General features: G+C 46.2%; 4 protein-coding genes across 4 annotated transcripts; 3 read left to right on the forward strand and 1 right to left on the reverse strand.

The window, feature by feature from the left end:
* Positions 1–1716: 1716 nt before the first annotated feature.
* Positions 1717–2173, forward strand: BO79DRAFT_231948 (uncharacterized protein; the record flags this gene model as incomplete). Its single annotated transcript, XM_025684197.1, has 2 exons — positions 1717–1819; positions 2019–2173. The coding sequence occupies 2 exons, from the start codon at positions 1717–1719 to the stop codon at positions 2171–2173; spliced, it is 258 nt and encodes an 85-aa protein (XP_025535861.1).
* A 3780-nt stretch (positions 2174–5953) lies between these two features.
* nsdD (GATA-type sexual development transcription factor NsdD) lies at positions 5954–7822 on the forward strand (the record flags this gene model as incomplete). The annotated part of the gene is made up of 4 exons (XM_025678838.1): positions 5954–5985; positions 6074–7010; positions 7103–7435; positions 7610–7822. The coding sequence occupies 4 exons, from the start codon at positions 5954–5956 to the stop codon at positions 7820–7822; spliced, it is 1515 nt and encodes a 504-aa protein (XP_025535862.1).
* Positions 7823–10191: 2369 nt separating this feature from the next.
* On the forward strand, positions 10192–11487 carry BO79DRAFT_231950 (uncharacterized protein; the record flags this gene model as incomplete). Its single annotated transcript, XM_025684198.1, has 6 exons — positions 10192–10233; positions 10442–10477; positions 10848–10888; positions 10995–11132; positions 11311–11413; positions 11467–11487. 6 exons carry the CDS (start codon positions 10192–10194, stop codon positions 11485–11487), a joined length of 381 nt encoding a protein of 126 aa, XP_025535863.1.
* An 89-nt stretch (positions 11488–11576) lies between these two features.
* BO79DRAFT_221196 (uncharacterized protein) lies at positions 11577–12505 on the reverse strand (the record flags this gene model as incomplete). The annotated part of the gene is made up of 6 exons (XM_025683509.1): positions 11577–11639; positions 11682–11903; positions 11954–12038; positions 12253–12283; positions 12361–12379; positions 12497–12505. 6 exons carry the CDS (start codon positions 12503–12505, stop codon positions 11577–11579), a joined length of 429 nt encoding a protein of 142 aa, XP_025535864.1.
* Positions 12506–16609: the final 4104 nt, after the last annotated feature.

The following is a 16609-nucleotide window of genomic DNA, read 5'->3' on the forward strand; positions in this document are numbered from 1 at the left end:
AAAATCAACACAAAAATTTTGTAACAAATGATATTCACGAAATGCTATCTCTTGGATTCCGATAAATTCGAGGGGCAGAAGTCTTATTAAGTTCATAGTCGGCATACTTCTTCGATCTCAGAGCCGTTGGAACGAAGGATTACATCACTCAACCCAAATCATGGTTCTGAGTGAGATGTAACCGCAGAAATGACCCCGTCATATGAAGCACCTCATAATATTGTCAGAGCACAGTGGTTGTTCTCACTGTTACACCGTATCCTGATAATAACACACCTGTAAGGAGCGAGATTCAAAGTCAAGATCAGTCTGAGCCAAAGCTTGTTCTCTGCAGTAAGCCCGTATCGTATGCATTCAAGATCCACTGTTCCAATATCCTTCCTGGACGTTCCATTTGGTACAATGACCCCCTCCGAGAAAAGTGAGAAGAGTCATGAGCAAGAGGATATCATCTCGCATACATTAGGCGAGGCTTCAAAAACATAATACGTCCCTAAAGAAGAGGAAAGTAGATAAATGAAATTAAGAAGAAAAAAAATCGATAAAAAAAAAAAAAAAAAAAACCAAACAATAACGACCGCCTATAATCGCGGGCTTAATTAATTAATCTATAGATGCGCAAATCTACGATTCAGAAGTTGGGGCCACCATAAATTGACTGGTTACGTCAATATCTTGACCAGCAGACTCATGCATGGACATCCGTTACACTAGATGATACTGGGGATTGGCGTCGATCTGAGGCCTATACGATAAATAACGCGCCCGTTCGTTGGCCATCGCCAATCATGTGGCCTAGATCTCGGCTCGGAGATGGATCGTCCCCCAAAGACCTGCAACGTGCATGCCACGGTTGAACAAGTAACAACGATAAAATACTGCCTCTGCCATCCCTTTGGTTAAGTAAAGGGTATAACCATGTCTTTGAAACAGTTTTATAGTGGAATATAAAAAGCCACTGACATACTAGTCAACAGAGATTTTATTAGCCCTTCCTTCTGTTTGGGTCTTTCGCGCCGAGGGAACGTCCTACTACTACTTACTCCGGTGGGGGAGGTCTGCTGTGTATGATACGACCGCGCATACGGCACGATATCCTTTCGGGGAAATAGTCCGATCCTGGGAGGGCCACTGATAACAGCACAGAATATGTAGTGCACTGTATTTCATTTCTAATGGTGTGGCCTAAATATTTGCTAGTGCCTATCCTTCCCGACTAAGTGAGCACGCTTGTTGCAGCTACCTATCACCGATCGATCGATCGGAAAGTTATGTGCATCGATGCTCCATGGAGTAAGTAACTTCGAAGGCCAAGTGTCGGCTTGGCTCTTTTCCAAGTTCCAGCACACCGTTGTACAGATTTACCCCAACCACTGACGCACTAAAGGATGCTCTCCGGTTCCACCATATTCAATAGTTTACTGCTATTACTAACATTCTCACACTAGTCTGACTTTAGACCCATTATTGATCAGGAAAGTAAGACCAAGATGCAGGAGCGCGAGGTAAGTTCATGGTAAATGCGCTCGCCGGGGTCCCGACCATCACGGAAGGCGATGGCTGAACCAAAGAGTAAAAAACGAAAGAAAAGAATAAAAAAAAGAACACAAAAGATATTAGTGGTCTGTATACTTATGTCGGTGAGATGAGGAAGTGCAGAGAAGGATTAGAGAATCAGATATTCCCAGAAGGTTAGGAGGAGGGGGGGAAAAAGGGATGATGACAATGGTGCCACCCACGAACGGCTACGCCCGAGATCTCGAGCAAGGGAAAGCGGGGAGCGTCGTACCGTACCATGGAACAAGCAACGCAGGCACGGGTAAAATACCGATATGCTGCTTACCAGCCTTTCCTCAAGAGTCTGAACTTCCTGTTTTCCTTCATTCATTCTGCCATTGCGTTTGTTATTCGATCCTCCAGTCCTATAGCTATGTGCGCCAGCTTTTTTGATTGATCACAACTTTCCCTACAAATTCTGTAATCTACGCGCGGGGAATTATCCCATATCACGAGCGTAGGGGATGGAGGGTCAGGGGTAGCAGTTGTTGATTCCCTGCGGCAGGAAAATCTAGCCACGGCTGCAGCTAAGTTTTGGGCGGTTGTGCTGCCCTGCAATGTGAATGGACAGATCTCCGCCAGTTGCGATCCAACGGTGCATTTTCTTTTGGGCTAGCTGCAGCCGGAGATGGACAGATATAGATTAATGGTGAGTGTGTACATCGATTTTGCTGTTATGCGACTCCGTTTCCTCACTGTGGTTACTTTCAGATCTCTTCCCAATAAAGCAGTAGTAAACATATGGTTAATCCTTTCTGAAACACAAGCATAGCTACTAGTAGTCACGGTCTATGATATCCTACAGCTGCTTAAGGGCGGATCGTAACACAACAACAGGAATCACCACACTTCATCTTTCATCGTAAAAGGCTCATCTGTGATCAGGTAGGAACTGTGTCCTAAATTTTCTAACGAAGACAGATGATGGAAAGTAGTGAGGTGACCTGTCTCTTAAGCATTGCCAGCATACATGGGAAACCATGACCCGTTAGACTAAAGAAAATGGTCACCGCAGCCCAGCCTTATATTTTGGGATCGAATTAGATCTTATCAACGATCGTAAACTTGGGACAATGCTAATGCGGGGAGCCTTACTTGGCGGTTCGCCATGGATCGCAATTTGGTGAGGGTTGAGGGAAAAAAAGAAAAAAAAAATAAGAAAAGAAAAGAAAGGGTCAATCATCCCAAAATTTAGCGAAGAAATTAGGTGTATTGAACTTGACCTTCTCGTCAGCATATGATCAATGCTTATGAAACCACCATCTCCGTTTGATATTCCCATAAAGTCCAATTTGGAATTATTTCCATGTTCAGCAATAGAAAATACAATACCGAGTGAGTATTGCCCGCCTGTTGCGATATTTGCATATCTGCGTGTCTGCGGAGTGCCGATCAACTATTCGTGAGGGTATACTTGAGATCTCTGATGTTGTCAGCGAAATGCTTAGCACACCAAATCCATCGAAACCTTAAGGAAAAGCTAAAAGGTCAAAACTATAGTCGCGAGGGATGGTTTCATCGTAGAAGGGGAAGATGGTGGTGTATCATCCAGAGACAAGCGCGTTCACATATGAACAAAGAATGGGTGGTGTCTTCGTCAGTAGCAAAGTCAAGTTTCATCTGGAACTTATTCCCTCAGCCCATAAAACTGCCTGAATGTTGATAAAACTGCTTTAGTTATCGGGATCAATTCACTCATTAGTATCTAGCCACTGTTTTTGCTAGTTAATGTGACAGGCTTGCTAGACTCCGAGGTCAATTCATTCCCGATATGGTTCTTTTAAAGGTAACATACTATATCCCCTCTCTTCCTCCAATCTCCCTCTAATCTCATTTTCTAGCGAACAAAAAATTCCAGTCTGTTGGCAGTTCTTAGTATCGTGTGCGATCCACTTCATTGGATACGCATCGATGTCTCCTAATTTGGACTAGCACCACATTGACTCGATGAGGGTAGGAATTATCCTTCGCAGGAGTCATGTTGGTATACCTCTAGAAGAGGACTGATTCTGCCGTTTCAGCACGTTGTTGTATACCGGCTTCTTTCCAATGCAACCTCATCGTTGGGTTTAATTCCAATTCAGCCTTCAAGAAGATTTTCTCGCCTAAGGAAGTTTCGGAAATTCTAGCCAGTAATTAATCTGGTCGTAACAATAAAGCTGCCACATTAAAAAAAATTCCTTCATTCCCATTCTTATGGTTTATCTCCGCGGTGGTAAAGGCCTGTTTTAAGCCTAAAGCGACAGAGATGGCAAGGGAGAGAATACCTCGCCTGTGGAAGTCGGAATAGAGAATGTGAGTTGTGGGAGCAGCGGCAGTTCGTGTGCAGTAAGTTAGTTTGAAATACGTAACATGTATGAAATTTTGGTAATAAGTGTATAGGTACATACGCGGTAAGGAAAAAGTGGAAACTTGTATTGAGAGGGCGGTTATGTAATTTGACGCGGTTTTATTTTTCTGTTTTTATATTAAATTTATACTTTTCCTCCTCCTTCAGCCAAAAGGGAAAAAGGAAAAAAAGAAATTCTCGGGGCCAGGGACACCCCCCTGGTAAGGCTCCATCGCTCCCCACCCAGATATCCGCACATCGCCAATATGATCCCAACCCACTCCACACTTCGTCGAAGATCCGCAGTTCGCAGCCGTAAAGCTTCTGTAATTCGCCGTAACTTTAAAGTGGTCACAACCTCCGGTATGATTCGACGATCTCATAGTCCGTTCTGGCTCCTCCGCCTGCCTGTCTCTCTAATTTTCCAGGTCTGAGCTCATCTGTCCTAGGCCGACGTAGTTTTAGTAGCTCCTGTTTGGATCCTCCCATATCTCGCGTGTGTGCGGGCCTGAGTGTTGGACCTAAGTGGGCTAAGTATAATTATAATTGTCTTTTATATTTGTACGCATTATAACTATTATAATCTTCTGCTGGCCGCCGCTGCTCCTTCTTCCCATTGTTGTTCTTCCTCTTATGGTCCCGCCCACCCTGCTGGCTCAACCAACTACCCACCACCACTCCTACTACCTAAGGTATTTACCTGCCCTTTTCCTCTGCATCTTCTTCCCCTCTGAATTCTTGCATTCCAATCAAAAGGAAAGAAAGAAAGATTCTCTCCTTCCCCTGCCCGAGACATCTTCGATCCCATTGTCTTTTTCCTTTTCCCGAACCCACTTTTTTCTTCCCCCCCCTTGACATTTCACTGCCATCTCCCACCCCCCCCAAACTTTCCTTTCCCTCTTGATTGTCTGGAGGAGATCGTGTTCCTTCATAACCTACCCTACCATTTACAACCATCTCTTCCTACCACACCCATCCAACTACTTACTCCCGACATCTTGAGTCCTTGCATTTTCTTTCTTTCCCTCCGTACTCTATTCTCCCCATCCCTTCCCTCCCCTCCATTTGTGGTCTGTTGTCATTATTATTCGCCTGTTACTGTTTTTCAATCCTTCCGATCTTGCATTTGTATTTTTGGGCGCTCTTCGTTGAGGTCGCTAAGGAAGAAAAGAGGAAAAGAAAAAGGCTCTAGAGAGACGGAAAGGAAGAACCAACCAACGTCTCCCTTCCCACGCGACGCATTCATCTTCACTATCCCTTGCGTTCACTGCGCCTCCGCCGCTCCCGCGAACTCAAACATTGTCAAATCTATCTTTTGAGGGAACTCAGCACGAAATACCGACTGCTAATCCAGCTGTTTGGACTTCCTGTGCAAGGTTTGGCCTGGGACAGATGGTTATTCGAAGAGCTGGAAGGGCCGTTCCGATTTGACCTGTTCGCTGCGCGTTGCGGGTGCGTGCCGTACTCTCTTGGTCGCCCTCTACAAGAACTCACCCCAACATTTGCGGGCACTTTCCATCGCGATCGCATCGACTTCAGACTACCTGACCTTCTTACGCCACCAGAAGCCCCGGAGCACTTACCAAATATTGTTTTGAAACCGTGTTGCCGCCTTCCGCCGCTTATTATTCTCTTGGCCGATCCAGCCGAATCTCTCGCTCGAATCTCGCCCGATATCGTCGCTTCCACCCCCACAACCGCCACCACCCCCAGACAATCTTGGGTGACGAAAGACGTGCCACTGATTCACGTTCCAAGATTTTCTGATCGCTGAAATACTATATAAACTCAGATCTTTGGTGGGAATAAATCGAGGTGAATATTCGATCGCGAAGTCAGCGAGTCAGTACGCCGCAGCGAATACGTTTAATCTTTCCGCCTTTTGAGGTTCTGGGAGCTCCGTCGCAATCACTGTGAAAGCCCTCACACTTGCTATTACGGTACAATCTCACCATCTTATCGGGGTAGCACAGCCGACACCAATCTTTCCGCTGGACGGTCGCGATAGGCATTGGATGAGATTGGGAGTACTTGCCCTGTAAACCTTCGAAACAAGCCGTTGGCGTGATGGGGTCGTTAGAGGCTGAGCACAGGCACAGGTATATTTACCCTATGATAGCTTGTCGCAATAGTCGAACGGGGGTTCACCAACAGCAAATTTGCTAACGATTCTTGTTTGGTTTCTAGGGAACATCTACCAGCTCTGGGCTATCTTGGTAAAGACGGACCTAGCTACGCTCCGAAGCACCCCGGTATAGCAACAGCACATACGTCCTCGCCAACACCACTGTTGAGTCCTACCACCATGTATACAGGTCAACCCTTACCTGTTTCCTACACTAGTTCGACTGGTCCTGGTCATCTACAAGCTGGATACATATCGCCCCCGGATTCGCGCCGCGCGCTTGAGGAGGAGAAGGACAAACAGCAGCAACAGCCTCAAAGGCAATCGCTTCCATCAATCCATGAGGCTCTAGGAAATGACAATCATTTACCATACCCTGCGCCGACCCCGGCTCCTCCACAGCAAGCTCATCACGCGCCACCTCATTCCTTACCTTCTAACATTGTTGGGCGGCCAGCCACCGAGGGACCCCCAGGGCCGCCGAATCCCTTTTCAAGTGGAGCAGCGACTGGCCCTTTCATGCGGGAACCTGCTTTTCAGCACCAATTGCAAGCGGAAGCCTCAAGGTCAAGCTTGACATCAATTAACACCCAGGATTCAAGGAACGCGTCCTTGCAATCACTAAATTCTGGGAAGTCACCTACTCAAAGCGCGAAGACCGGTATTACTTCGATTTCCGGATCCCAAGTTGGCTCTGGCTATGAGTACAGCGCGCCTCCTTCTGCCGGCAGTGTGGCCTCGCCTAATGGTTATGGTGCGTTTTCGCAATCATTCTCATTCCAGCCGCAACCCCCATCAAATGCAGCAACGTATGCTTCAACTTCTTATGATGCTCGATCATATGCGGGGACATCATGGAAACCTGGTGTACCAGAAACTGCTCGTGTGGACGATGTAAAACCGAGTCTAGCGACCCGTCCAGCCATTGCGGGGCAACCACAAAGCGATTCTGTTAAACGTCACCTGGATATTTACGATGTGGAGACGTCTCTGAATGAGGTATGTGATTTTCTACTATGGAACCAAGTGGATCGAAATTGAATCTCCAATTGGTCCTTTGATATGAAGTGCCAAATCGCTAATAATACTAGATTGCCGAGATGAGCACAAGAACCTTGGATTTTTCCAGGCACTATGCGGCAAGGGCGCACCACACTCAGCGTTCTGGCCCTGTCTTGGGTTCTCTGCCCTCGATCCATGAAGTTGAGGAGATGCTCAACATACAGCGTCGTAATCAGGATGCTCTAATTCGCATACGGACAGCGATCTTGAACCAGGAACATGCACTGGCAGAACAGATGGCTCAAAGAAAGGCTTTCAAAGCCGGTGGGGTGCATGACGATGTCCACCACATGGCAATGTACCAGGAGGAATACAAGGGCAGTGGCGGGTTCGCTGGCCCTGATTCCAAAAAACGACGAGGGGTGCGTCTATTCTGGATAATTTCTCTTTCCGTTGTTTCCCATTCCGTTCTTATTTTTCCTCTTGCCCCCTGATCCCGTTTACTAAGGGATTACCCCTCGCGCCCCCCCCCCCCAATTTCTTCACAAGCATACCCACTTCTACTTTTGCCATCGCTAACAGCGGCGCTCGTACAGAAAGCTGCCCCTCCCGGTCGTTGCCACAGTTGCAACCGAGCCGAAACACCGGAATGGCGCCGTGGACCCGACGGTGCCCGGACTTTGTGTAATGCATGCGGCTTGCATTATGCAAAATTAACTCGGAAGATGGGCGCGAACAAGGCATCATCCTTGGGTTCAAATCTGAAGCCCAAGACTGCCCTGGACTCCGCATCCCCGAGTAGCCATTAACTTATTAGCCTCTTCATTTATGTGGCGTTGGAACGGCATGGGACTAGAAGTGTCAGGCGTTTTGAGTCCTGTTTTCACTTTTGATCATTACCTAGTGTTGGCTTCGTTTTGGTCCTCGTTTGATCTGCTTCAGGGTCAAGGTTTTCCTTTCGGATGGTTTGGATGATCACGAAAACTCCGGGCATGCGGACTTGATTTGGTTTGGTCCCATTGGTCCCTTGAATTACCTTCTAATACCCCTTGCACGTTGTGGGAAAAGGTATTCCGATAGATTTTTTTTTGCTGTTTTCTCCAGTTCCTTTTTTTTTCTTCCTTTTTCCCTCCTTATCCCACTTCCCCCCAAACCCCGCCTCGTCATATTTTGGTGGCTTTAATCTTTACTCCGTTCCATCAACCTTGTGCAACTGGCTTGTGTGCACCCTAACCTTTTGTTGAATTTTTCTTACGCGCCGCTTGTCTTTGGTATTATGCTACTTGCTGTCTTTGCTCTGGTTTACAATTATACCCCCCGTTTCCTACCAATGTCCTGCTGCTTGCTTGGGAATTGCAATTACCTCCAGATGTGCCTATATGATGTTCATGCACTCATGTCTGTCGTTGAAAATTGAAGAGGGTCTACTGCCTCCGTGTTATGACTAAAGTGTAAAGATAGTTTTTTTTTTCTTCTTTTCTACTAAAAATTTACTATATATTCTTACTATAATAAATGATTTGTCATTGAGAGATGACCGATGCATCTAGTATCTGCTATGAGGAAAAATAAAACTTCATTCAGTAAGGCGGCTATGATGGCGAGAAATACCAATTCAATAATGCAGTCCGAGCAGTAGCTATCCACGGATCCTTAGTCTTAGCCTGCACTATTGAGGCGCAAGCGATGAAGGGGCAATAGCGCTTGATTACATGGCTCTCCCACGCCCCGGGATCTAGTCGCCGGTACCTTTGGCCACCACTGCCCACGGAGTTGTGGCAATGGTTGGGAGCCAGGGGCTAGGCAAGATAAACTCGGGCATTGCTTCTTTGGCCCTTTCTGTAGCGTACCAACGTGTTGATTCAGGGCGTTCTATAGTTTAACCGGCATGACCCCGATTGGTGATGATCCTGCGCTAGTCACAACTTCGACGCCCCTATGATGCATTTAAGTGGCGTCTATAGGCTTCCATACCTTTTCCGTTCCGTAAATCATATACACAAAGTCCCTTGGATCGGTCAATTTGAATAAAGATTGCTTTGGGGACAAACCTCGGGATGTCCGGGCTCTACAGTGGACGGCGGGATCAGTGAACCGAAACTGATTACCAAATTGGGCCTACAAAACATTGATTACTTAAGTTTGCTTTCGGCCGACCCACATGTAACCAATGAGCAGCACGGTCGGGGGAGAACCCGCTGAGGGCTGGAAGCAACCAGAAAGCCCTCCAAGTTCGTACCATGTCTGACTCTGTGGCTCTGGCACACGAGATACGGAGTAGCCTACGTCGAGCTATTTCCCTTACTCGTCCGACAACTCTCTGAATAACTTCAGGTTCACTAGCGCCCATGTTTCCTAGCAAATATCAGTTCAGTAAATGGTAAAACAAATCATGCCAGGGTTCTGTTTGGGTCGAGTGCTGTCAGATTATGTGGTACTTGCGCTACCCCGAACGATCGAACCGATCCGATCTCATCTTGTCTCATCTTGCAGGGGTTCTCGAAAACCAACTACTCACTACTGAGTCAATTGTTCCTGCAACTACTCTTAGTAGTACTGTAGTAGTAGCAAAACATTGGCTACCATCCTGGCCCCGGGATGACGCACCTCATGTAGATACCTAGACTAGATATGCTGAGTGCATACAGAAGGCGGTGGCTAATGGTTGCTTAAGATCTTATCCTGTACACCCCCCCTCTCACCGCCAATTCATCCCCGGCATCCTGCTTACCGCCTCGAACGCCTCTCACTCACCTTCTTGTGAGGTCAGGTGCAACCATTTCCGCGGGGCTGGCTTGGACAGGTCTTCCTAATAATGGCCCGGAGATTGTTTTGGTATCCGCATATTTTCTATCGATAGGCTAAATCAGATAGTCTTCAATAGTCTGCATATGGAAGAGTTCACAGAATCTGTCATTCATCCGAGAAAACCTCGACCTTCCAATGAACCACTACTCATTACACTCACTCCCCTTTTTGTAGCGAACCCAAAGTAATGGCACTCAGTGAAATCGCACCAGAAGATAGTACCTATGATGTCTGTTCAACTACGGACAGATAGTTTGTCTAGAGATGCCATCAAACTCTCCTTTAAAGACCGTCTTCACCGTGTGACATGGTAATCAGTCAGCTGCAAGAACTATTGCCATTTCCCCATAATTTTACCGAATACAACCAGATGAGTACATGGTCAAAAGTTGCATATGGAAAATCATCCCATGTAAAAAAAAAAAAAAAAAAAAAAAAAAAAAAAAAAAAAAGGAAAAAGAAAAAAGAAAAAAAGGTCCGTAGGTTGATTTGGAATTAATCTACAGGCCGTGTCTCCACGTCCGACGCGACTTTTCCATTGGTTATTTCTCGATCACGATCATGCCACACATCTATCAAATCTGAGATTAAAGTGGCCCAGCCTCCATACCGTTTAAAAGTGCTTCCCTCGGCCGTCGCCGCCGGTGCCCGATAAAGTAAGCCTGATAGATTAATTAATTAATCGCCACTACACACCCAACAGAACCCTTGTTCAAGTTGTCTCACGGACGGGATCTCGGGTGCCAAATTCCACTGCATCTGTGCCCCCCGAGATCCGACCGATCGGACGAATCGAGGTTACGTCATGGGAGGCTGAGCGGAAAAACTACTCAATATAAGTTAATCTAATTTGAGTCAGGGAAAGAATATTCTCGATTCAACGATGTTCTTTGGAGGGCTCCGAACTCCGAAATTAACTCATAACTGACTAGTATGTAAGTAGATTAGGCTAAGATGATACTCGATGTCATTTTTGGAATTAGTATCTTATAAAATCTTGTGTCATGTGCTCCCGCTGCTTCCGAGAAGATCATGCATAGCGCCGCCCTTGATTGGCACAACGTACAGTATGTATAGTATGTAAACCCAAGGTACGTACTATTTTCCCACCTGTATATACTCCGTAAGTAACTCCTTCTATACATAGGCAGTCTATTCGGTTCAGTAACATAGTGTCTCACTACAGGCCCACTGCAACCACTCTGTCGGTACTGCTGGCCGTAAAGGCATCGACATACCGACCTTCCGTTTCTGTCTCGTTCTGTGTCTGCATGATGCAATCCTTAGGTGCACTATCTACGGATCCTGCCCGTGCATACAAGCTCACTTTATGACATAAGGGTGGTTGCTGTGGTAGCCTCATGAATTGCCTTACAAGTTAGAGTGTCTCGATGGGTCATCTTTGCAGAACTATCATCTGATCTCACAGAACTTTCTGTTACAGTCGCTGAAACTTGTCAGCTCGCTCGCATACACAACATACACACAGAGACAGAGAGGGGGAGAAAGAAGGAAAGTCGTCTCTTTTCCACTGCCTCACAATTCGTGTGTACTCCGATTTGAGCAGCAATCATGCAACTGGGAGGACTTTTGTGTTTTCCTCGAGACAACCCATAGGCTGCTTGTGGAAGTTGGCCCTGATTAGTCTCATGCCAAGCGGGTCTGAAGGGCTTTCTCATAGTAACACGTTGTCCTTGGGCAGTAGCCCACTGTGTCCCAGGCTGACACCCTTGGATTTTTTTTTACACAAAGGCATCAATAATTGACTTCTCCAATTGACACCGAAGCCAGTCTTGAAGAAGCAGACCTACTTGAGACCTGAGATCGTCGGTTCAAAAAAAAAATATTACAATGGCATACATTCCCTCCTTCCATTGATCGGCGATAAGGGCCGATGTCTGGGTCGATCGGGAGATGTCCCTTATCGAGCCCACAGTTCGCGGACTCCAACCCCTTGCCCGCCCACTCTCTTTGGATCGTTGGGCCAGATCGACATATTCGCATTCGTGCTGGTTCCTGATTGTCACCCAAGATTCTCTTTTGACTTCCGCCGTGTCCCGGTGTGGTCCAGGCCATAGCCAGCTATTTTTTTTGGCTTACACAAGGTCACGAACCACTTAACTACTACATACTAGAACATTCCCATCATCCACGATCGGAATACATCCCTGAGTGGATCGATGGTCCTGAAGCATCGGAATCTGATAGGTGACAGCGCTATGAGGCGCAAGTAAAGTCCGGAAAGTTTTATTGGTATCCGGAGGTAACAAATCTTGGGATTGCAGCTTCTCGAACTCCCCTTCCTACCCCATACAGCCACCAAGAATACCCACCGTCAGCATGAGCGTCGTATGCTATTTCGGTGGGCGTTGTGGGCCTGTACTCCGTTGGTCGCGTGCGCCCCAAATCCTCGCCAGCTCTGAAGCCTCACCGATTCTCGTTAGAACTGATTTTGGCTGTTACTAAGTAATGGTAGTAGGTAATAGTCGGTATCTCGATGCATACGCCCCTGTATGCGAATACCTGCTCGCATACATACATACATCCATACCAGACCCCTGTCCTGCGTATTACATACGCCAGTCTTGTCTGATTTGGAGGCCCGATTTTATTTATGCTGTGAAACATGACGTCCCCATCACTATCATGTAGGTACGCCCCTACATGGCACGTACTATAGGCATTAGGTCTTTGATAAAGGACATTGACACTTCATGATCGGGCATATATCAGAACATGAGTCCGCTGTTACACGACAGCAATAGTCAAACTTGACATACGCGGCACCTTTTTGCATGATGCCTCGGTATAGTGTTGGAAAAACTTGTTTTTTTTTGGCAGCGCTCTACTTGGTCTGCATGAGACTTGACTTGAACAACTGATGCATCCCAAGCAGAACAGTCAGATTAACTAAATATTACATTCCTGCTCCGTGCATGCATGCATGCATACTGTATGCTCATATGTGCACTTGCCATGCAGCAGCGTAACCCTGCGTTAGGTAAATCATGTATGCTGTATGTACAAAAAAGAAAAAAAATAAAAAGGATGTATTGGAGTTGTAGCGGAGTGTGTATGTAACTGACCTTACATGCATCCAGTGTTACATACTAGACCTCCATACGTACTTGTATCTGCAGGTTTGCGTGTATCTACTAGTAGTCTCACGCCTCGTGTCAATCGAGGCGTTGGAATGCGATTGGTGGGACGGGGCTTAAGTTTTTAAGGTATCTAGTGGTGCGATTCATGCGACCCAAGAACGGAACTCGCTAATCGGGCCCCAGCCTACTACTTAACCAAGTTACCCAAGTTACTCTATCCTATCATGACCCAAAGGACACCAAAATCTATGGATAGACTAAATCTCACTTAGTTCCTGGAATGGATAAGTGCCAACTCAGCCAGCAGTGCGCCCCTCATACTATTTTTCTGAGACCACAAGCCATGACTTATGAACACGAGGCGGGGAAGTTAAAAAACAAAAATAAAAAACAGACCGGGAGGGAGACCGGAATGCACGGCTGCCTAAGTCCAGCTGCTAGGATGCCTTAGGAAAAGCCTCCTGCAAGTATGCACGTAAGAAGTGCAGACTGAGCGGGTTGTGGGTGGATAACAATACCTAGGCCTTTTTTTTTTTTTTTTCTCTTCCCAACCCCATCTCAAGATTTGAAATTTCAAATGTCTCACTATTCCTCCTGAATGGTTCTTTGCTTCTAGTTGTGGTCCTATAGTTTCCCCAGTTACGTTGACTCCCCAGTTCCCATACAGATGTTGCTTTTTCTAGTAAGAGCTTCGCAAGGATTTCCCAATTTCCTTCCACCCCTCCCAATGATATCCACACTGGTTATCTTGAAGCTTGTATTACCTAAGTTTAGGTCCCGTCGTATCCTTTCCTCTTCCATCGCAATCGTAGCCCGCGAGTCCCGTCCGTTCCCTCCCCCAACAATCGACAAATCGAACCTAGACTTTTTAATTTTTTTTACGCTTTGTTTTGCTTTCCCCCGTCTTCAAAACCGGGCAGTGCTACGATCTATCGGTCAGCAGCATGGAGCTTTTACCAAATGAGGGTTAGAACAAGCGATCCCACGGGATGAGAGGTAACACTCATCTTGGGTTCCCGACTAGCGTGCGATGGTGGCTCGATGGACAAGACATCAGATCTCGACCAAATGGGTTTTCCTGCACATAGCCCCACCGCGGATAACCCCGCTGACTGGATGGAACAAAGAACCGTAATGGAAGGCGCTTGGCCATCTTAAATTTTAGATGGGGTACTACTTACTTTAAGCATGAAGAATTCGCAAGCCAAGCATCACCGCTAGAGGGGAATTGGAAGGAGGGTGATAATTGAGGAGAAGAAAGAAAGAAAGAAATTCACGAAAAAATTCTTTTCTTGCCCTGTTTGTAAATGGTGTTTTGGTCTATCCCCCTAATTTTTGGACAAATCTTCTTTCCCCAACAAGGGAATTTGAATTTGGAATTGGGTTCGCGATCTCACGGTATGTTGTGTTACGGTGCACAAGGGCGCGATGAACCTATGGCCCCACTTTCACCGGGAACAAGACAGTTTAGGGAAAGTTTTTAAGATCGCGCTGATCGAGATCGCTGCGATGTCTCGGCAGAAGGGGCGGGGTGTAGTTACCGCATTCTTGCAGCGCAGAACAACCTATCTGATTCTTACTCACTCACTGCAGCAGGCCTTTTCCCAAGAGGGAAGAATATTACGAGACCTTTTCTTTGCTTTTCTTTCTTTCTTTCTTTTTTTTTTTTTTTTTTCCTCTGCGTTTCGGTAAGTTCATCCGTCGCTCCTTACTTTTCTTAGTTCTAGTATTCCTTCAATCACTTTTTAAAGAGTTTTAGATTCTTAACGTCGCTGAACATATAGCCTACGTACTTACTTTTCGCGGTAATTTACTCCCGATGTTGGCAGTTTTATAATTGAACATAATACCTTCCAGTATAGTCTGTCTCGTTCTGGGCCCTCCTCATCTTAGTCATAGTAAATTATACGTAATTAACATGTTATGGTCGCATCTTTTCTGAGACTGAACAACTGCCTAAAATGATTTTATTGTGTCTTTGTAAGGCAATCATGACAGCTGTCATTCAGCCTAACATATCCTTGTTATTGCTTATCCCTCACCCTCAACGATCGAGAAAAGAAAAAGGCAACGGGAAAGGCAACTGACTAACATATGTACATGACTTCCAGACAGCGTCCTCCATGCACAGGGACCCCTGCTAGTCAAGTTTCGCTTATGCTTATCAAACAGAGAATAGTATAGAGCAACAAGCAGGGGCCGATGCAGCTCGACCGACACCGGCGGTACATACCCAGGCTGTGAAGTACTGTAGGGAGATCGGAGAGTAATCCCGATCTGTTTCATTTAAACAATAACCAGATTGAGAAACTTCCATGCACAAATCATTATATGCATGGAATACAATGGCCGGGATAAAGAACCGAGGCGCTGGGACTTATCCGGTGGCTAACTTATTCATATTGAACAACTGTTGCATTATAACCAGGTCTCTAGATACCTGGCTTAGTTTCATGAGGTGTGAACAATATAAAATATGGCCCAAAAAGGTAATACTGCTTGCGCTCATGCCATCATGATTCGGTTGACCTCGATCTCTGATCGATGGAACACTATCGCGTGCCGCCAGTCGCCGCGCGCGCCCTTGCATTAGCTCGCCTCGCTCATGGCTGGTCCAATCACGACATGAGATTGCAAGATTGTGGCTCCTTTTTATCTGGGAGTTATTGCACATATATGATTGCATACATGCCGCCTGTGTGCGCTGTATACTCTACGAGTCATATCGGTTGAGATAGGTAAGATATTGGGGTAAAAGAAGCTCAAGGGTGGTGGCGGCGCAAGGGCGCTCGGACCGAGTCATAAATTAACATTCTTATGTATGGGGTAAGTAGTGCGATATTGTCAGGTTAGTTGAACTGACATCATGACAGCTCCGATCATGCCGATGTACATTATTATCTATCATTCTGACATGTTGACATTTCATTATCATGTCATGTATTGGGATTGAATACACTACGTACTCCGCTTTTCCTTATCATGGTCCGTCCGTCCTTGCCTGGCGTCCCTTATGTTGCACAGCAGAGCTCCTTGCTGCTGCTCCTTGGGCAATTATTGGCTTCGGTTAAATTATGAGGGTTGTCAACGTCCACTAACTGAGATCGTGCCATTGCTGGTTGAAACTAATACTACTGTGATGTGTCTGTTGATTCAGAGTAGTAATAGGTGCACTTTGGGAATTTATGCGGTTTTTCCTCAAAGGCATTAGTCGCATGCAGCGTGAATGTCAGGTATGAGTAGAAGGTTTGTGGAAGGCACCTGGAAGGCGCTTAAAACAGACTTGAGGATACTTATGGGATATTACTTGTAGAGAGCTATATTCAAATGCTAGAATATGGCAATCAAACAATAAACTAGTGTTCCTGACTCTTTCTTGAAGGTAGAAGTAAGCATTCCCCCATCGGTAGCTAACAACCCAACTGCTGCTGTGATTTTCTTGGTGATAACGATGGATTACTGGGTGAACGACATTAGTCTATGCTTCCATTGGCGAACCCAAATTAGGACATCACTAATAGAATGTACAATGGCATAATCATAAAGTTTCATCCACTACTATACTGGGAAAGGGTTATCTGGTTGACACCTCTTGATCACATGCGAACATTACCGCTTTCAGAACACCTCCGATAAGATAAAGGGTATCACAGTGCCATCACGTGCAGTCGAGCTCCCCTCCTTTGC

Source organism: Aspergillus costaricaensis, assembly GCF_003184835.1.
Source record: "Aspergillus costaricaensis CBS 115574 unplaced genomic scaffold BO79scaffold_35, whole genome shotgun sequence".
Classification (NCBI taxonomy): Eukaryota; Fungi; Ascomycota; class Eurotiomycetes; order Eurotiales; family Aspergillaceae; genus Aspergillus; species Aspergillus costaricensis.